The following is a 21,982-nucleotide window of genomic DNA, read 5'->3' on the forward strand; positions in this document are numbered from 1 at the left end:
GGCAGCTTGAAACCAATAATTTCAGCACCTAGGTCTCGAGGAAATTATTGAACGGATGTCTGTGAAAGATTATTTAGCCCTGATCACATTTTACATCCTACTGCCACACACCCTTTTGTTTCTTTCCTATATGACACAATGTTAACTGTCTGTAGCTACTTGTTGCGGGCCCATGAACTGGAAGTTGTGCCAAAACTAAGGTGTCTGAGTGAAGACAGACACTTCATTCTGGTGGATAATCTCTATACCCAGTGCTCGAATTAAGTTAACATTTTCCACTTCGAGAGAGTATTATACAGGGTGACGCAGGGAAACGAGAAAATTTCAATTGGTGTAAATGCACGAATAAACACAGGAAAAAATGCATGGAAATGCATGTACAGAGTATGCATGATTGAATGATTGAAATGGATTAACAATGACATTGTCACTTTACTTCATTAAGATGACATCGGAAAGATGTATTCCATCTCAGCGTACACATTCTGATAGTCTGCTGTTTAAACTATGGAATGCTCGGTGTTTCATATCTCAAGGAATGCCAGTGATTTCTCCTTCAATCTTCTGTTTCAGTTCTGAGATGTCCCCACAGAAATAAATCTCAAACAGTCAGATCAGAGGATCTCGGAGGCCATGGAATATAACCATTACGTGAAATGACCCACCTTGCAACAATTTGCGAGTGGCCTCCATCAAGAGTCAAGCAGTATGTGGCGTGGCTCCATCCTGCTGAAACCACATGTTTTCGATGTCAAGATGTGCATCGTGCCACTTTGGAGCAAAGGATGTTTTAAGCATAGCAACATATTGAGCTGATGTCACTGTCGTTGCAATGCCCTCCTCACTTTAAAAAAAAGTAAGGGTCGATGACACCATGATATGACATTGCACACCATACTGTAACCTTGGTGCTATGTAATGGACACTTGTGAAGCTGACAAGGCTTTTCCTTTGCCCAGTAAAGAAAATTCTTCTTGTTAACATAGCCGTTAAGGTGGAAATGAGCTTCGTCTTACAAATTGTTAAGGAAATTTGCATCATCCTTAACCAACACCAGTTCTCAAGAACCCTAACGTAACGGGGTGGATCTGTAATTCATGCTTCTTCGACTCAATGGTAGCGCTGATGCATAGCCGTTAAGGTGGAAATGAGCTTCGTCTTACAAATTGTTAAGGAAATTTGCATCATCCTTAACCAACACCAGTTCGCAAGAACCCTTATGCAACACAGGGTGGTGAGGATGTGATTGCTGCACAATCTGTAACGTAACGGGGTGGATCTGTAATTCATGCATTATTCTTTGTATGCTGCTTCGACTCAACGGTAGCGCTGATGCATGTTGTCGAACGAAGCGGCGAAGGCTCCTCCTCTGAATGGTAACTTGAACTGATTCCATATTCTCTGGGGTATGTACTGTTTGAAATGCCACCTGGTGGCTTCTTCTTCAAGGCTGATCCAATTTCTTCGAAATTACACACCCAGGTTGTAATCGTGTGAGCCGGTGGGACACAACCATGACATCCTAGCTGGCAATGCTGCCAAAATACCCTTTGCGCTGCAGTCACACTATCGCTCTTATAAAACACTTTCACAGCGAACGCACATTCCTCACCACTCTAATACACCATCATTACTAAATGCAAAGCCTTCTCAATGATGTCGCAAGGGTCCCGAACAAATCCCGGCACTACAGTGTTGCTATTCCTAGATTCAAAATTTCCAGTTTCCCTGCGCCACCTTGTACCTGCATCTCTGAATGCAACTGTTCTGGGTACTGCATTCAACTTCAGCGTGAATTGCCATGTTTTATAGCTCTTAGATTGAGGTTACCATGTGTCTCCCCCTTCTTCCCTAAATACGTCATTGGCAACGTAATATTACAATGCTAATGACAGTGCCATGTTTGGTGTACAGTTGTCCCATACGTGCCTAAATATGTAACAAGAAAAATATCAATGTGTCGAAAGACAGAGAACACTGCAGAGTCGGATGTTATAGGGAAGTGGGTTAGTGAGGAAGGGGAGGACACACATCTATGTATCAGTGCCAAAAGTAAACCTGAAAGTGACCGGGTCCTTTCACTGGAATCAGCTCCCACTTTTACATGCAACTGGACTTATGCTGTTGCAATTTATGCAATGTGCATGTCATCATTAGTTGTCATTTTTCAAAACAGTCATTGAATCATGTAAGTACGAAGCTCGTAAAACTACTAATGATTTTTTTTAAAAGAAATTAATAATTGGGATGCTGTTGTCAACATTTTTGAAGGATTCTTTTTTTATATTTCTTTCAGGCCTCATGATACACCATTTGAAGATGGTACATTTAAGCTTACAATAGAGTTTACTGAAGAATATCCCAATAAACCTCCAACAGTTAGGTTTGTATCAAAAATGTTCCATCCAAATGTTTATGCAGATGGAAGTATATGTCTAGATATACTACAAAATAGGTGGAGTCCTACCTATGATGTTTCTGCAATACTTACTTCTATACAGGTAAGTCAATAGAGTAAATAGTTTTTTTGTTGTAAATGCATGTTGAGCTAACACCATATCCTAATTGTGCCTGGGAATAGAAGAACTTATCCATTTTCCATTTTTGGCTCTGGATAAAAAAAAAAAAATAATGTAATTTTCACCATAGCCAAATTTGACACAGTGTAACCATGAACAAATCAAACAAGTCTATTTAGTGGTACTACTATCAGACAAAAGTAGTAATGGACATTTTGGGGGAAATGCCTTTAAAAATACCCTTGACTTACTTTGAAATGACTAGCGAGCAAGAGTGGCTTACTAGAGTAATTACAACAGATAAAGTAAGTGGTTTGCCAGTAAGATTGATTTTTATTTTGTAATGTGTGCAGTGATAAAACCACTCTGAATTGCTGTTGAATTTCCCAAAAAATAGTTCAAGAAGCTAATGAACACATTATGAATGCTAGTTATCTGGTTGTCACAGCAAAATGAAGATACAATTGAAACAGATTAAAACTTTTAAATTAAAAGATTATAAATGTTGCTTATAATTTTGTTAGGTCTCTGTTCAACAACAGTGTGAGAGATCAGATGTTAAGGGTTTTAGAAATATCTCCGGGAGTAATATTTCACAATGGTTGAGATTTTTATTCTATGGAAACTTACCTCCAACTCACCCCACCCAGTGTGCCTTCAGGCTCAATTCACAGCTTTGCCATTAAATATATATGTGTGTGTGTGGGGGGGGGGGGGGGTTAGCTAATCATAGTATGCTAATGAATGCTAGTGTTTCTTTTGATAATTGTTCAAGATTTATGTTGTTCAGCTCTCATCATGGAAGAGGATTTTTCAAGTTACTATAGTAAAGAAGTTAGTATAGTTAAGAAGAAGTGGACAATGTGTAAGGCAGCCTGGTAAGCAAGAACATCAATGGCTGCAGGAACTTCAGTGTGGTTCACTTTTGCAATATGTTCTGAAGGGAGCAGTGTTGCCTAAAACCATAAACTTATAGCAAATTTTTGTTATTTTTGTTCCTTTGCTTTGTTTCAGAGACCAGTAAATGGATGAAAGAGTCCAGCAGTCTACATGCATTTGTCAGTGCATGCACACTAAACATAAATTTCAGAGAAACAGTGCAATAATGTCAATCTTGGTCTTGTATAATGGTGATAAAAAGCAACTTTGTGGAACTTAGTGTAACAGCTGTAACATTCTGAAAGGAGAAGTTCCTTGCTGCTGTATCCAAACTACTTCTGCTCCTTACATGTATTTGACAAGATAGAGGTGCTAAAATCATTTCAGCCTTTACTGGCATGAGGATTCTCACTAGTAATTCCATAGACAGTAAAAGTTCTGTCAATGCCATTGCTAATGATAGCCAAAACATATGTGCCCAGCTCCATGATTTCACAATATAAGCTTTATCAACAGAATTTATGATGTTCCGATTTGCATTAATATAAATATTGCAATTGTCTTGGTGAACTTGGATAATTATTGGTTAGACTGATTCAGTGTATTAATCCTGTGATCTGCTTTTTGCAGTGTCTCAATATATTAACACACTGCACTTGGCTAAGCATATGAAGTCATATAACACGCAATTGTAAATATAGGAACAAAAGGTTCGAAATAATGATGGTGTTTAATCCCTTATCCCACCTTTTCCTTAAATGCATTGAAGATTGCTGCATTATCGGATCTACTTTTTAGAATTGGTACACAAAACTTGAAAGTCACAGTAGGAATTAAAAACTTATGAGAGATGAAGGTGCTAATTTTTTTCCGATACCAAAGTCAGTAAATTTATTTGAGAAATCAGATTTGTTTAGCTTTTCCATTATATGATCCTTGAAAGCAATATCATAGAGCTAACCATCTGTTTTTCCCTTTCAGTCTCTCTTAAGCGATCCCAATCCAAACTCCCCAGCAAATTCCATGGCAGCTCAACTCTACAAGGAAAACAGAAGAGAGTATGAGAAGAGAGTGAAAGCATGTGTTGAGCAGAGCTTTGTAGACTAGGAGTTGCTGACGTACTTAATTTTTGGACTTTCTCAGTAATTATAAAGCCTCAACTACATGCTGGCTCGAACGAACTCCAAGAGAGTGTTTTTTAATTACAAAAAAAAGAGAGGAAACAACATAGTGGCTATTTTATTAGTGTTAATGATTTGTGTTAACTGTGCTACATAACAAATGTAGAATTTCTTAACAACCCTGAGCATGGTTGTGCCACACGCAAGCTTGAGGATGCATGATTCCTCCAGTTGACAGGAGAGAATTGAGGTGATAAAATCAACGAAACCTCCCAGACGGGCTAGTCTTTCCAATCAGATTCCATAAGTCAAATGGAGCAGTCAATCTCATCCTCTGTCTAAAGGTAAATTATGTTTCTATTTTAAAACTATCATAATAGATCATAATAAACGAGGAAGTAAGTCAACATAGAAAAATGCATAATGTGTGTTTGCAGTACATGTATAGTTAACCATAATTTGTACAAATGATGGCAGTAAATTTATTGATGTACTTGTATTTAAGACAGAGTTGTAAATAAATTTGTGAAAAAAGAGGCTTTTTAGTTCAGCTCTTCCTGCAAAATGTTATGCATCCAAAGCTCTGCATTTAAAAATCTTAACTTCTGCTCCTTCGTAGAGTTGTGTATATACTGGCATGGATAATTCTAAATTGTCTATTAACTTCACCCTAACCTTGTCCAAACAAACATAACAGCATGCTATATGATGTTGCTTAATTGCTATGTACATAATCTGTGTGCTTGAAATAAGCATTGCAGCATAATTATAATGCATTGATGTAGCTATTTTTTAATGCTCGAAATTGAACAGTGAAAACTACTCAAATGTCACACAGACGTAACTTTGTTCATCAATAATGTGCAAACTATAAACTATTCACACTGGCATTTTAAAACTGTCAGTTGAGATTTGTAGGAGGTGCATCCAGATAGTAGAGACTGTGTAAGTAGAGACTGTGTAGTTAATGCATAATGTTACTACATATAATCGCACAATATTTCTACACGTTTGCCATGAGCATTAAAGCCATTTATTGTATTGTGACACCATTCTTCTTTTAAGTCGTTTGTCAAAGAAAGCCAGTCCTGTACTCTGGACACTCCAAAAATAGTGAAAATGTTGCAAACTGTTAATGCAATTCAAAAATTGTAAATCACCAGTTTTCCTGAATTTTTGCATTGATATTTCTCCTCAAATTCTCCATCGCCACAAAGGCGTGTCTACTTTTTACCTTATCATGCACCTTAGTTTTCCATCCCTAAAACACCAACACCATTTCCTCACATTATTGTTGTCATTACAATTTCACCATAATCTTTATGAACCTGCTTGTAAATTTCCACCCTGTTTTTTTTTCTTTTAAAAATCTATCGCAGACCACCTGTGGCAGATTCTTGACTTTCACATCCATCGTGTATGAACACAGCAAAGAAGCAACTTTTTTAGAGCAGTATGCACACATGTTCCATGTGATGCCAAACAAGATGATGAAGTGCTGACATGGCTGCTATGTGCAATCAGTTTCGACTTTCTGGATGTACCTAATACATATTCTTAACTTATTTTCCAGATCTGTAGCACACAAGAAGGTCAATCACACAGGCCCATCCATCCAACTTGGTTGAGTGTAGGCAATTTCACAACATTTTAAAGTTCTTTCATTTGAAGATAGGCAGATCTTTATTACGGTTTCAAGTTGGAAAAGAAAAGTATAATTTAATCTTTTCATTATTTTCCTACCCTTTCAACATTGTGTGAAAACCTTAACGCCCTCCCCACATTTTGTTTCACACATTTGTTAATACTCTGAGACAGCAACATGGAAAGGTATACAACCACTAGATCAGTGTTATGCAGAAAGAACATGGCGTCAGAAAACATTGTGATGTCGCAGTGATCAGTCGAGCCAGCTATGGTTTTTAATCAGTGCAAATAAGTGTGGACCCCCCCCCCCCCCTTTGAAATACAAAATCTAGCAAGTTATTAGGCGATTGAAATTTCTTGGAAATTGTATGACCAACCAGATGGAACACTAGGTACTCGACGGGGATTAGGGAACCAAAAAAAAAAAAAAGAATTGCATTGTAGTCTAAGACATTGGAAGTTGAAACATTTGTTGACAAACATCTGTAACATTTTTTCCAATGTATGACTTGTATGCACATTTTAACAAACTTGGAAAATTGGGATGCCTACAATCCAGGTGACAGAAATAAAAGGTAAATTCCAAATATCCGAATAATTCATATTAATATGCAACAATCAGATTGTTTGGATTATCCAGGCTACACATATATAATGTGGATGTGGCTATCTCTAATAAAAATCATGGTCAAGATTTTTTTTCCTTCCAAGAGAAACATTGTTTTTACGTGACTACCATTACTTACAATAATGAAATATTCCAGCCACTGCTGTCAGGCCTAGATCATAATAGCTTAATGGTGCTGCAAGTTTCAACTAAATTACTTGTAAAATTAACAATTTGAGTTTGTCAGTCACTTAACTCCAAAAAACATAATCAATGTTTTATGTATATCATCAGTTCTATATATGTTCTGGAATGAATGCAGGATTTTAGTATACCTTACTCTGTGTTCATAAATAATTACCATCCACGTTAAAACTTTCTCTTTTAATCCTGTTACAAACAAGTACAGTGCCATTATACTGCTATATCTGACACATGGGAACCAATAACAACTAACATGATTACTCAATCATAATAGGATCGAGATGCATGATTAGTCATTATGTGAGTACATGCATGTTGTGAGCATGTCTTGCTTTGTGGTTCAAAAAGAATTGTTTTGTTTGGTTTCAACCACACAGTTGTTATAAGTCTGAGAAGTCATTATTATTTTTTATTTTTCTTCGAACACATTAAATGTGTGTATTGTAAAATACTATATGAATGACTGACAAGGATTAGGATAAGGTGACACTCGCATGCTATTGATAATGTGTAGGGGCATGCATATTTCGGTTTTGAGGAAAAAACTAAATTTGAAAAAACATATTGTAGTGTTAATTTTTCATGTTTTTGAAATGTGTAAGATGCATTTTGTGACCATGTTTTGTCACGAAATAATGCAAAATGAACTGCAAAAAGCGAAATTAACTCTTAAACACGAAATTTAGGGTTTATTCACCGACGCGGCACCTTCCGAGGTCTGAATTATCCTGAGAGTTATGCAATTCCCGGAAAATTGATTAATTCGGCTGTTAATATTGGAGAAACAAAAATTGACTCCTTTACACAGAAATAAACTTAATACTCGGATAACTACATCAATGGGCTATTAGAAGTGAAATGTTAATTCTGTGGAATAAGTGTAGTTTTTAAATCAAATATAGGATTATATTCACAATTTTAAAACCAAAATGTCTTTTTATATACCACTTTTGATCCAATTTTTCACCGCTATAACACTGATATTTTATTTTATTTACCGCTTTTGAACCCGAAATTGACTGTTTTTATACCGAAATTTTGCTTTTTTATTTACCAAAAATATGTGCCTCTAATAATGTGCCATTCAAGATTCATGTGATTTTTAAATAGAAATAGAAAATGCATATATACTTTATACATGTATACTTTGTGTACTTGTTCTCTTTCAAGAATACATTGCCGTAATTATTTAGCTATTTGTATGTGTTTAGTTCTCTAATATTCTTGAACTAAATCAAGAAATGTAATGGACATAGCTGACACATTTGCTTTTGTACCATGCATCATCTATTTATTTCCAAGTTTGTTAAAATGTGCATACAAGTCATTCAGATTGATTGCTGGAGGCATCACATTTCGTGGCCCTTCATAAAGTGTATGCAACCCAAATTCTAAGAACCTTTGATATTTGGCTGTAAAATAAACATACTTTCATGGGTAGGAAGTGTGTATACTAGATATGTTCTGTAATGGAAATGTATAAGACAAAGAGAAATGTTAATAAATATGGTCCATAATAACAAACAGAACTTGAAGGTAAAGGAGAAACAAAAAAGAAAGTTTAATTTTATATATTCCACCATTTATAATAATCTAAAAGGGTCCCCTCCCTCTTTTCTTTGTGGAGAGATATATAGAGAGTGAAAAAATAAATGTTAAAATGGCTATATTTCTTGTACTGGCACCAATAACTTAATGAATTGAAGGCACAGAAACTCGAGAGTTTACTTTTCCAAGTAATTTCCTGCTTAATGTATGACCCTCATTACCAAACTTTAGGAAAGGAGCAGTCACCTTCTGTAAGATTGTTAATTGCCAGAGAACATGCTCAAGAAGAAAGTTGCTGCTTGATGTAGGACTCTATCATCGCAGTTTCTCCGTACCAGAAAGTTTGCGAATTCTGCAAATTTTCATCACTGGTGTGAAAAATTTGAACACATCACCCCCAAAACGAGTGAAACTTGACATTTCATTAACATGTAGAACTGCCCTAGCTGTACATTACTTGTTTGAGAGTCCAGTGGAAAAATAAAATTTTAAAAAAAAAATAGTTCAAGATACAGGCATTTTTGGAAACACCACAAAAACTCAATACTGCCTTGCTTCAAGGAAGTCTTAATCTACTGACGAAAAGTTCACAGGCTGTTAAAATTGTTATATTCATCATCAAGTTTCAGATTCATTTTAATTAATTATCGAGCCATATCTGTCAAAATATTAATGTAAATACAGGGTTTTTTAAAGTAGCATGCTAAATGTACTTCTGCTACGGTATAAGATTTGTAGCTGTAGTAACTCTACATGTTAGAATTTTTAGCTGTAGCATTGTTATAAAATTCCTGTAGCTTGTAGCCAAAATCTCTCACTAAACCTTGATCACAGCCAGTCTTCCTCCAAGAGTCAGACTAGTTTGGTATTTATCATCTTTTATTGGGCCCCATTATCCAGGGAAACCTGCTTGTAGGTCACCTTGTAGCCAGGAAAGCGACTAGCAGCGAGTTTTCCTGAAATTGAGTGATCAATTCATTACATTTGTGTGAAGACAAGGCAGTGGAGAGGTTTTCATTTCCATGTGTCAGATGATGTGCACACTGTAGAGATGAGAATGGGATATGAAAGAAATCATGCAAAAAAATAAATAAATAAATAAATAAATGGGTAGGTACAGTTGGGAGCTGAGAAGACTGCGAGGCTGAGGAATGCGAAACTGACCTGCCTGTTGTCGCCGTGTGCAGCCAGCTCGTCTTCCTCTCAGGGTGGCAGCGGCATAAATAAAAAAGGCATGGTACGAAAATGCATTGCAAATGAATGGAACATATGGCATAGGTACAAGTGAAAGCAATACTAAGAATGGAGTAAAACTTCACAAATCAAAGCAATCTGCTTCCAACGTGACTAAGAAAGTAAGGGTGTGTGCGTGCTATTTGTGTATTTCCTAACGTCTTGTTAATGTACCTTTCCTGGACATGGATCAATTAATTTTAACTTATGCAGGGTAGTTCATTTTCTCTCTCGTTTGTATTTACATTTTGGTATGTAGCATTGCTTTTCTGCAACTTTCGGATTATGGAACATGAAGTTGTGTTGTCTCGGCCCCAGTGATTTATCCACCAACTACGCCCTAACACCCCACACAATTTTCATAAAAGGACAAATTTATGGTCATTTTGGCTCGAAGTATAGCTTTTCACACCCATAAACACAAACTTACACCCCTCAAATAAAAAAATTCTGGAGAAACCGTTGCTCAACCCCCTAGCTGGCTTTCCTGCTTTTCGTTGCATGTTAATTCTATTGATAGTTAATCTTCAGCGACCCAGTTTACTAGATATAGTCTGCTGTATACATATACATTTACTTATACACACACGCCAGAACATTCATTCGATTTTTATAACAAATTTATTTCCGAATACACGGAAGAAGTGTGAATTCCTATGCCGTTGCTGTTCTTTGAGATGTCCCGTGGCTGGAGGTTCACAAATGGTTCCGAACACCAGACTGAACCTCACACTGTAAGTACCGATTCCATTATCAGATTCTCACCCTTTCCTACAGGGACTTCTGCATGTCTGGCAACACTAAAATATTGAGCACCAAGTGGAAGCTGCCCTCTCCACACGTCCTCCCCGTTCACGCCAAACCTCACCCTGCACTCGCAGTCTTCTCAGCTCCCATCTGTAATTATTATTTTTTAAAATCTATTTTAGATATTTTGTGTTGCTTTTCTATTTTCTCTAGAATGGCAATGGAAGTAATGAATTAATTGATGGGACAAACACAATGATACGTCATTGCCTAACCCAAGATTCAAACGTAGACACCTTGACATTACAGCATGCTTTACGAGGGTCACTATTTATATTTTGAGCCTAACAATGAAAAAACAGGAATTTGGCATTGAAAACTGCTTTATTGTTTTTCGAAGTATTCTCCTTTATGGTCAATACACTTTTGCATTCGTTCGAACCATTTGTCAAAGCAGTTTTTCCAATCTTCTTGAGACACCTCCATAATATGGTTTTTGAACGCATCAACGACGTCTTCCGCCGACGAAAATCGTTGTCCACGCAATTTATTCTTGACATTCGGGAACAAGAAGAAGTCATTGGGTGCCAAATCAGGACTGTACGGCGGATGACCCATCAATTCGATTTTTTGACTGTTCATATAGTCGGTTGTTAGACGAGATGTGTGACAGCTGGCATTGTCTTGATGAAGAATGATCCGACGGCGTTTGTTTGTTTTCCGTATTTGACCAAAGACCTCTGGCAAACAAATTGTTGTGTACCATTCAGAGTTGACCGTTCTACGTTCCTCTAAAGGCACAGTTGCCACATGACCAGTTTTCCCGAAAAAACAGGCGACCATTTGTTTCGATGTGCTTCGAGCGCGAACAACTTTTGTTGGATTGGGTTCATCTTGAAACACCCATACAGTCGACTGCTGTTTACGTTCCGGCTCATATGCATATATCCATGATTCGTCACCTGTTACAATCTTATATACGTCTTTTGAAGCACCACGATTGTATTTATTGATCATTTGTTTGAACCAATTGACGCGAGCGTCTTTTTGAGCTTTAGTCAAATTGTGTGGGATCCAACGAGAACATACCTTTCTCACAGCTAAATTATCATGTAATATTTTATATATGCTGGTGGAACTAATGCCTATGGTTGCCTCAATCTCACAGTATGTCACATGACGATCTTGCAGTATTAGGTTTTGCACAGCATCAATGTTTTCTTGAACAACAACTGATTTTGGACGACCTTCGCGAATCTCGTTGGTGAGTGAATGGCGGCACGATTAAATTCGTTATACCAGCGTTTCACAGTGGCAAAGGATGGGGCTTCATCGCCAAATGTGGAAGTAAGTTGATCGATGCACTCTTGTCTTGATAATCCACGTCGAAAATCGTAAAAAATCATCGCACGAAAACTTTCACGAGTTAATTCCATTTTATTGTTGTCGCGCAATCTCCAAGGCAACATAAACAACACAAATGAAGCTATTGACAAAACATTTGAAGTATGTTATGGTCAATAATGCCAGACGATTCCGTGCAAACGTCAAATCGCACCTAACTTCAATCAGTGTTGCCAAGGCTCAAAATATAAATAGTGACCCTCGTACAACCCCCTTGTCCACAGAGGCTGGTAGTTATTTTAAAGGAATCCACTATACTATTACATTTTCAACTAAATTGCAATATAGTCTGTTGTAATCTGTTGCTTTCCGTGTCATATCGGTTAGCTTAATGAAATACAAAGCAATATTTTCTGCATCCTTTTTGTTCTCCACTACCATTAATTCTTGTAGGTTGTGTGTGTACATGTTTTCATCTTGGTCTCGCAGTCCTGGTTTCATCTAAAAATATTTGTAATGCCCAACATTCACAGTGTGTTTCTGCACGCAGAGGTCATTAAGGCAATCACCTTTTCATAACATTTTTGTGTTTAACGCCATGTTTGGTAGGAACAGTCAAAAAATTAAATTTTATCCTAAGTATATGCAGTCATGCAGCACAGGTCATAACTAGCACTAAGGGTGCCCAACTGTGCATCTTTTCGTACATACTGTAGGCATATGTGCATTGCATGAACATTGTACAGACACATGCAAAGGAAAACATCCGTAAAATCTACAAACACACATTGGCACTCATAATAAATTTATGTATATATGCAGTGTCACCATGCAACCCTGGCACACTTTCACATCCCACACAGGACATAAAGATTAACTCCATTTCTTGGTAACATTTTACTCATAGAGGCCTCACTTCAGAAAACTGAATTTCTCCTGTATGCATGCAGCGCAGATTCATGATTGCTGCTGACAGTAAATTTTCTGTTGAAACTTCCCCACTTTTTTAGATTGTGTAATGAGAAAACCAAGGTTTACCCTGGAGTGTAAATACATTTTACCAAAACTTAGAAAATCCATCTTGAGTGCAAAAACATAAAATCGATATGCAACATGTACATGGATGCCTATACAAGCATGATTTGAGGTGGAAAATCTTAACTGTTCTTGGTCAAATCTTGGAAAGCTGCCTCAAGAGTTGCATGGAGTTATTAATAAACCCTTCTAATAATGCTCCACACGTAAGTGTCCAGAGGATTTAAATCTGGACTACTAGGAGGCCAGAATGCCTTGTATTAAAACATATCCATGTTGTGTGAGAATCAGTTTCATACTAAATGGCTTATGTGATCTGGTGTTCCATCCTCCTGGAAGATGTATGGTATCCCGGATATCATAGTGGCCTCACTCACACCCCCAAGGTGCTTGCCAATTTCCTAAGTGACGTCCCTGGGTTTTCCATAATGAACTCTTGTACTCTTTGGACAACTGCCATGGTTCTTGCAATCTTCTTCTTTGCATGCATTTTTCTCGCAGTGTTAGCAGAATCCTCTTTGGACTTGTCTGAGACAGCATACTTGTGTGCAATGTCAGATACAGTTGATCTCGGGGTACCTGAAGAACTTTTATGATTTCAGTTGGAGATCTCCCAGCACGAAGACCATCAATAATCTCCACTCTCAGATTGTGTTTCTCTCTCAACCCCACTAACTCTGCCATTTTGACATTCTGCACATCTTGCAGACACGTCTGGTCTCTCGACTCATTACAGCCAACTAACTACTACTGGAGTTATATTTAGCAGAAACTTAAACTTGAGCTATGTCCAAATTCTGTTGACACAAAGTGTATTTTTAGCTTCCAGTATTTCCAACTTGGATTACAAGAACCAAAATGAATTGTCTAATAATGTCAAGCTGAAAGTTAAGATTCATGATTTTTTGTGTGGTTGCATGGACAGATTTTGGATACATCTACTGACAAAATTTTGGACTGCTAGTGTTGCAACCAAGATTTAAATCCACTAAAATATCACTTTTTTACTTCACTTGTAAAATTGCAAACCCATGAAATGCCTCACATGAACCACATTGATTGCAAACCCAAGGTTTCTATGGCACCAGTCACAACTCTCAATTATGAACCTATGATATGAGTTTTGCTGGATAAGGAGGTAGTGGACATACTTCTCAATACTTGTGACATACACTTGAAGTGGTTGGATTTGACTGTACTAGTCAACATTGAACTGTGCATAGTTGTGTAAGTCTGAATACTGATCACTGTAAACTGTCATTCTCATCTGAAATGTATTTTATGCCAGCAGTGTTAAATTCCCATTGTGAATCTCTTGTCAAATTCTACAGTGTCTAGTAAATGTGGGTGAGGTGGTGAAAGCTCAGACCGACCACAACCAAATTGGAGTAAAGATACTTTGTTAATTCATTAATAAGTATTAAAACAAATTGGAAACATCACTTGCACATAAATAGTGATAAATTGAGCACTGAAGATAACTATTTTGTGGTACCCTGCAACAGGTAACATAGAACACAATCAGAGGTAAAAGTTCAAACCGCAAAACTCCTTCCTGTCCTAACTTGCCTGCATAACCTGTTCAAGGGTTAAGATTTATGAGGGAACCTGTAGATCTGACACATATTGTAACCATTGTGCAACGGCCGTTAACCACTGTACCTCCTCGAGAATTACGTCTATTTTTATTTAATCGACAGATTTCAATGTTTTGCGTAATATAAAAGTGGTTCCAGCATTAGGAAACCACAAATAACAGAGATTTGATCGCAAAGTATGACCTGTGTAAGCACAAGAAACTCCCTATTCCGGGACTATCATCACTCGTTTTTCCCGTAAGAAATTCCCAAACATCAGCAAAACTAACACTCCTGGCGTAATAAAAATGTGAAATCACTATTGGTATCGAATATGGCCCTCCTAACCTAACAACCATTTCCAATACAAACGAGAATACATAATTTTTGAAAGTACTAAGAAAACAACGTGAAATCACTATTGTAACTTAATACAAACTAAAGGTTAAAAGATTAAAAATCAGCAACTTACGTGCGTGAGCAGAGATTTTTCGAACTACGTTTCGAAGGTTATACTACCTCCTTCTTCAGGTTGAAACGATGTTTTCAGACACCTGACATGGTGCCTCGTCGTGAAAGTGATGGTTGAGGATTTAGGTTAAAATGGTATAGGAAGGACACTTTCTAAAAAAGAATGTAAAATACACATACTAAAACCGCGCAATACTCTATAAAAACAAAAGAACGTTCAAAGCTGATGATGGCGAACTGCCGATCGGTGCTCGGGGTAGGCGAATGCACGGTGTCAGCTCATACCTGGAGAAGGAAAACTCCTCCCCCTCAGTCTTCCCAACTGGGGCTCGTGAGTCACCAATCCAAGGTGAATTCAACTTCCACCTCGGCGGCTTTCCTAGCCTCAGGGGTAACATGGAAGCCCATCTCGTCTCTACTCCCGGCGGCTTTATCCCATTTTTTAAAAAAGTTTATCCAGCCGTCTTCCAAATTCCCATCATCCCTATTAAGTTTATTCCTATTATCCGCGCATATATAGGCTGCCTCATACACATTCCTGTCCAATTTATTGTTAATCTTCCTAATGACTTCTGTTTTAGCGATCTTATGCCGGTTAACTAATACGTGTTCAGATAATCCTGTCTTGGGTATACCCTCCTTTACATCCTTATCATGCTCGCCCCACCTAATTTGCATACTCCTCCCGGTCTGTCCCACATATTCCTTTCAGCATTCACATACTATCCTGTACACTCCCTTTTGCTCTTCAGGGTTATTGCGCCTATCCCCCTCCCTTTCTTATAAGACGTGAAGTGTTTTTCAATGCTCCGAGGTGCTCTTACCCCACATTTTATCCCGTAACCCCTAACGGATTTTTCAATTTTCTCGGAAACACCCTTAAAATATGGAATCCCGACAAAATACGTGTTCTTTTCACCGTTTCCTACCTCCGTTTTATCCTCATCTTTATCATTTTGCGATATTTCTTGTCTAACAATCTTTTTTGCTTTCCTAGCTACTTTTTCCATGTCGCGGATAGTATACCCATTCTTTATACCCACCTTCTTTATCCATTCTTCTTCTTTCTCTTTCTCTTTTTCGTCATTGCACAGTCTTTCGGCGCGAATGAAAAAGTTAAGAAAAACATTTAATTTAGTTCTATTCGAATGTTGGGATCTCTTATGGAGGTACAGCTCGCCAGCCAACGGTTTATGAAAGACCCCGGTTACAATCCGTTGTCTGGTTTTAATAAGGCACAAGTCCAGAAAGTGAATCTTTCCGTTGGCCAGATCTTCTCTGGTAAAACCAATTCTGGGATCTTGCTTACCCAATTGGTTGAAAATGCTATCAAGTTTGGTTTCATTCCCTATGATGAGGATGTCATCCACGTATCTCCCATAATATTTTACCCCTCCCCCCACATGCTCCATGGCGGCTTTTTCGACATAGTGCATGAAGATATTGGCCACGAGGCCGGAAATAGGGTTACCCATGGCCAACCCTTCTTTTTGTCGGAAGATTTTATCGTTAACATAGAAGTAATTGTACCCCATAATGAGAAAAAACCACCGGACATATTCCCAGGCGACCAAGATTTCAACATTTTGGTCTATTAACCATCTATACAAGCAATCCCCGGCTTTGTCCCGGGGGACACTGGGATACAGATTAATAACATCGAAACTACAGATTGCGTCTCGTTCTTCTATGGTAAGTTTCTCAATGGTTTCTTTGACCATAAGGGAGTTTTTGATACTAAACTGAGTGTCCATATTAATTTTCCCCATCCTCTTAATCATGATGGGAATTTGGAAGATGGCTGGATAAACTTTTTTAAAAAATGGGATAAAGCCGCCGGGAGTAGAGACGAGATGGGCTTCCATGTTACCCCTGAGGCTAGGAAAGCCGCCGAGGTGGAAGTTGAATTCACCTTGGATTGGTGACTCACGAGCCCCAGTTGGGAAAGACTGAGGGGGAGGAGTTTTCCTTCTCCAGGTATGAGCTGACACCGTGCATTCGCCTACCCCGAGCACCGATCGGCAGTTCGCCGTCATCAGCTTTGAACGTTCTTTTGTTTTTATAGAGTATTGCGCGGTTTTAGTATGTGTATTTTACATTCTTTTTTAGAAAGTGTCCTTCCTATACCATTTTAACCTAAATCCTCAACCATCACTTTCACGACGAGGCACCATGTCAGGTGTCTGAAAACATCGTTTCAACCTGAAGAAGGAGGTAGTATAACCTTCGAAACGTAGTTCGAAAAATCTCTGCTCATGCACGTAAGTTGCTGATTTTTAATCTTTTAACCTTTAGTTTGTATTTAATTGTGAGTAATCCGCACATTATCAGTATGTATTGTAACTTAACATGACCCTCCTAACCTGACAACTATTTCCAATGCGAACAAAAATATATAATTTTAAAAAGTACTAACCTTGAAACAATGCACTTCCTGCTAAGTGGTTGCAGGGGCGAAATGTGTCACTTGGCAGACGAATCAGACATTTTCATTGATAGAACTTACCACACTAAAAATGCACGCCCACCTTCGAAATTACCATGTCACATGACTCTCTCACTTATTGCACAACAGTTTAGCAACCTTGTGTTCTGACGTTACGGGGCCTACATTGTTAGGTTAGGCTGGCTAGGTGTAGTACTCTTAGTCTAAATAATAATTTGCCATTGTATTTATGCTAATGCTACCTAATTTAACCTCATAGGAATTCCTCGTCTGACGTCAGAACACAAGGGTCTCACTTATTACACAATACTTTAGCAACCTTCTGTTCTGATGTCACGGGAGATAGCTTTCTAATTTTAGGCTAAATGCCTACGTTGTTAGGTTAGGCTAGCTAGGTTTAGTTCTCTTAGCCTAAACAATAATTTGTCATTGTATTTATGCTAATGCTACCTATCCTAACAGGCCTAACCTAACCTCGTAGGCATTCCTTGTCTACCGAAACATTGTCTGCAGTAAATCTCGCGCTCCTGACGTAACACCAGGATTGCCAACCTTCAATATCAGATATTTCCAATACGGCTTAAAGTTACAAAACACAAACAACATGCAGATGGCAAAGATGAAAATGACGTCATAAATAGTCCCATCAAAAAATTCTCATTACTCCACTATAATACATCTCCTAAAAGCTAAAAACAACACAAATCGTTCGTACAGAACATAATATCCATAAATGACACAAAAATCATCACCTTATCGCGGGGATATGGAGGGTCGACGGTACCGAGAAATGTTCGAAGAAATTTGCTGTTCCTGTTTTATGGAGGAACCAAAAAATCATGTAAGTGACTACTATTTCTGCATGGTTCATTCAGTCAGTAAAAGTTCTCTAAGAAGAAATTGATCATAATTCATCATGAGCTTCGATCATAGTGAACCACCAGTTCCTTATCTGAGAGAGAAATTTCCACATCTAAGAGAAGCCAAAGTTAAAGAAAACATATTCATGAGACCACAGATTATTAAATTGTAAGGATTTTACTTTGATGTACTTCATGGTGCTGAAAGAAACTTTGGTTGTTTCACGAAGGTAGTAGAAAATGTCATAACATGAATAAATGGGATGAAAACTGCTCTTCAAATTGATTTTTGAATTTGATTTATCTCCGAAAATTGTGTTTATTGAGTGACTAAGAATATTTCCTTGTAGCTGCCATAGGCATGGCACAAAGCAACCGAGAGCCAATCGATGTGAGCAGACATTTGTTGGAATGTTATCATAGGAACAGCTGAATATTTGTAAAACTAGGGTGCAAAGAAGTGTGGTGTGCTTCATTGTGAATTCTGTGTTTTTCAATTTTACATTTCAATTGTAATAAATGCAAAATATTATTACAGTGATTGGCCGGCCCCAGTGATGAAGTGACGCTACAATGCCATGGGTCCCAGGTTAGAATCCTGGCCTGTGCATGGATGGTTGCGAGTGTCCATTCACCAATTTCACCATATCATTCATTCCCATCTTTGCAAATTAGCCAAAAGTGGCACAAAAAGCAAAGTAAAATAAAGCAAATAAAAAAAAATTGGCGATTGTTGCAAATTTCCTATATGACAACATAAACATATATGTATAGAATGTACTTCATTAAAAGTTCATTTTTTGTATTATCTGAGCAGATCCATAATTTTTGTCATTTTCAAACTGCGCTCTTCAAATACATTAAGAAAATGCTATTTTTGTTTCTGAAGCAAGAGAAAAGTTAATCTTTTACACCAGTGTAATCATGTATTTTGCAAGCAATTGTAATTGATCCAAAACAATTATTGGCAAGTACATTGAACACAAATGTTTCCACAGCCAACCTGGGTGTGGGTATTCTTTGTGAGTGCCCCTTTATCAATTTCATCATATCATTGCTCATCTTCTTCGCAATATCCAAAAGTGGCAGAAAAGCCAAGTAAAATGAACCAAAATCGGTCAACGATCTTTTCCACATTGTTTGTGTAGCAACAGTAGAGGTCTGCACGGGCTCGGGCCTAGGCCCGGCCCGGCCCACGGGCCGGACTCGGGCCATAAATAACCAGAACTTCTCGGGCTCGGGTCGGGCCCGGGCCTCATGGCTATTTTGTTAGCGAATATTGTCATCGAAAAATAATTTTTAATTATTGAAATTATGGTTTACTTCGAGAATGAGAATAGGAGCACGAAGTACAACAGTGCCCATTTTTTTTTTTTCAAATGCTGAATTGGAAAGTAATTTTAATTATGTTTTCGGGCTCGGGCCGGGCTCATGTTTACTTATTATCGGACTTGGGTCGGGTTCGGGTTTCATTTCCTCGGGCCTTACAATTTAGGCCCGTGCAGACCTCTAAGCAACAGTCATCACACACACAATATTATTAATAAGACCTCTTTCTGCAGTGGCCTCATTTTTATATTTTTATATTTCATGTCACTTTTCTGCAACTTTAGACTAATCACAAGTCTGCCTCCGTGGAGGAGTGGTTAGCACATCACTTTACAACGCCAGGGATCCCAGGTTTGAATCCCGGCCTGGATGTTTGTGTGTGTCCATTCATCACTCATCCCCATCTTCGCAAATTAGCCAAAAGTGGCACAAGCGAAGTAAAATAAAACAAGTCAATCAATCAAACTTCCAACAATTTTTCTTTGTTGGAATAAAAGTTTGTCCTTGCACTTGTAACTTAGAGACTTGTATTTTCTTGCTTTGAAATTGAACACGAAACAAATTTAACAATTATTTACAAATATAAAATTTTGTTGCAAATCTTGGAATTGAAGCAATTGTCTACATCCCCCAAAAAGATGACATTTCCCGATTTGCCTAAAAACCTGCCCAAATAATTTTTAGGACCCAGAAAAGAGGACGTCTGGTAACCCTAATTAAGGGACACTTACAAAGGAATAGTCATACCCAGGCCAGGACATGAACTTGGATCCCTTGGTAGAGAGATCATGAGTGACTTAATTTAGTCACATAGGCATCCATTGGTTTCTTAGCTCGAGAAAAATTCCGTCTACTAGGAAATAAGGAGGTCGAGACAACAGAACCTTATTAATATTTTTATTAGAATGGATACACTGGAATCAGTCTGCTTTGTCATAATCCCTGTCCCACAGGTTTCATTAAATTCACATTTGAACATTTTCGTGTTTCTTGTTTGTAATATTGTAGTTTTAACTATCTGTTATTACTTTCAGTCTCTTCTGGATGAGCCCAACCCAAACTCCCCAGCCAACTCCCTTGCTGCGCAACTATACCAGGAGAACAAGAGAGAGTACGAGAAGAGGGTTTCTACGATCGTTGAGCAGTCGTGGCTCAACTTCCAGGAGAGTCGAGAAGAAGTTCAGGAGGAGAATCAGTGACACCCGAAAGAAACGTTCTCACGTCTGTTGATATGTTGATTGTGCGTGTGTGGTTATGTGCATATAGACACATTTAGGTATATGTATCTGCATTTGCCAAAAAAGTAAGTCCCCCACTTTGCTTGAGATGGATGAGACAGTGTTCAGGTCTTGGTTGGAGATTTTTTTTGTAAAAAAAATACACTTTAATTTTTGGTATATATCTGCATTACATCAAAATTCAACTAATTGTAGCAGCCCTTTATTCCAGTAAAGTAAAAGTATGACATAAAAATAAAATTACATGTCTCTTGAAATCTTGATCGTCATACATATTGTACTTTTTGTCTGTATCAACTGTGAATAGTGCTTTCCTACCATCCTAGATCTAGATAGATTCTGTTCATTACTAATGCGTGTGTGTTGTATGTGTGCAAGGTTGTAGCATAGTGTTCACTTGACTCGTTTCTGTGGAAACCAAAAGTGTGAATAACTGTTGCATAGTGCTGTTGATGTTGAAAATGACGAGAAAAATTTGCACCCTTGTTCAAGTATGGGCAGTGAACCCTTTAAACAGTGCTTGTATGATTTGTGGAAGTTGATCATGTGGAAATTCTACAATAAAAAGAAATTGTTTAGTGAAGTTTTTGCATTACTAAGTAGTTAAATTACAGATGAAAGGTAGGTGAGAAAATATGAATGCCAACATGTAATGGTGCTGAACGAGTACTGGAAACATTGTATGTATTGTCTGTTAATGAATGCGTAATAATATGATTTATTCAGTTTTATTGGTGTTATTTTTGATAATGACGCGAGTTTTTGTTTATTCTTATTAACAATTCCAAACCTGCCTTTGTTTTAAAAATTCTGGTATAATTTTGATGGGTTGTAGGAAGAAATATGCCATTTTAAGTTAAAAATGGTGAATAAAAAACTAGTTTTCATTCACATTTGATAGGTGAATGGTTATGATATACAAAATTTCCTCTTACATTTTTCACACTAACATGACATTTTTTATATAAAATATTTTTTTCTAAATTACCAGTGCCTAGGAAAGAGATGGCAAATACTTTTTGATTCAATGTTACGTTAGGCAGTTAGATTTAATATCTTTCTCTCTCTCCCTCTCTAAAAAAGTGTTCAGCAAGGAAACTGCATATGAATAGGTTAGACCAGTGGTTCTCAAAGTGTGCACCGCGGTGCCGTGACTGCCTTACAGGGATGCCAAGAA

General features: G+C 37.7%; 1 protein-coding gene across 4 annotated transcripts in view; it reads left to right on the forward strand.

The window, feature by feature from the left end:
- Positions 1–21,536, forward strand: part of Ubc6 (ubiquitin conjugating enzyme 6) — a 60,206-nt gene extending 38,670 nt beyond the window's left edge. For 2 of the 4 annotated variants that reach the window (XM_083119021.1, XM_083119019.1), the window contains exons 3-4: positions 2,297–2,501; positions 20,602–21,536. In XM_083119021.1, coding sequence (XP_082975147.1) covers positions 2,297–2,501; positions 20,602–20,766 — 370 coding nt within the window. In that variant the 3' untranslated portion in view covers positions 20,767–21,536. Of the gene's footprint in view, positions 1–2,296; positions 2,502–4,379; positions 5,318–20,601 lie in introns of those variants that run through there. The other 2 variants (XR_014441409.1, XM_083119022.1) reach the window with 2 other exon arrangements.
- The last annotated feature ends 446 nt before the right edge of the window (positions 21,537–21,982 follow it).

This window comes from Lepisma saccharinum, chromosome 3, assembly GCF_977018435.1.
Source record: "Lepisma saccharinum chromosome 3, izLepSacc3.1, whole genome shotgun sequence".
Taxonomy (NCBI): domain Eukaryota; kingdom Metazoa; phylum Arthropoda; class Insecta; order Zygentoma; family Lepismatidae; genus Lepisma; species Lepisma saccharinum.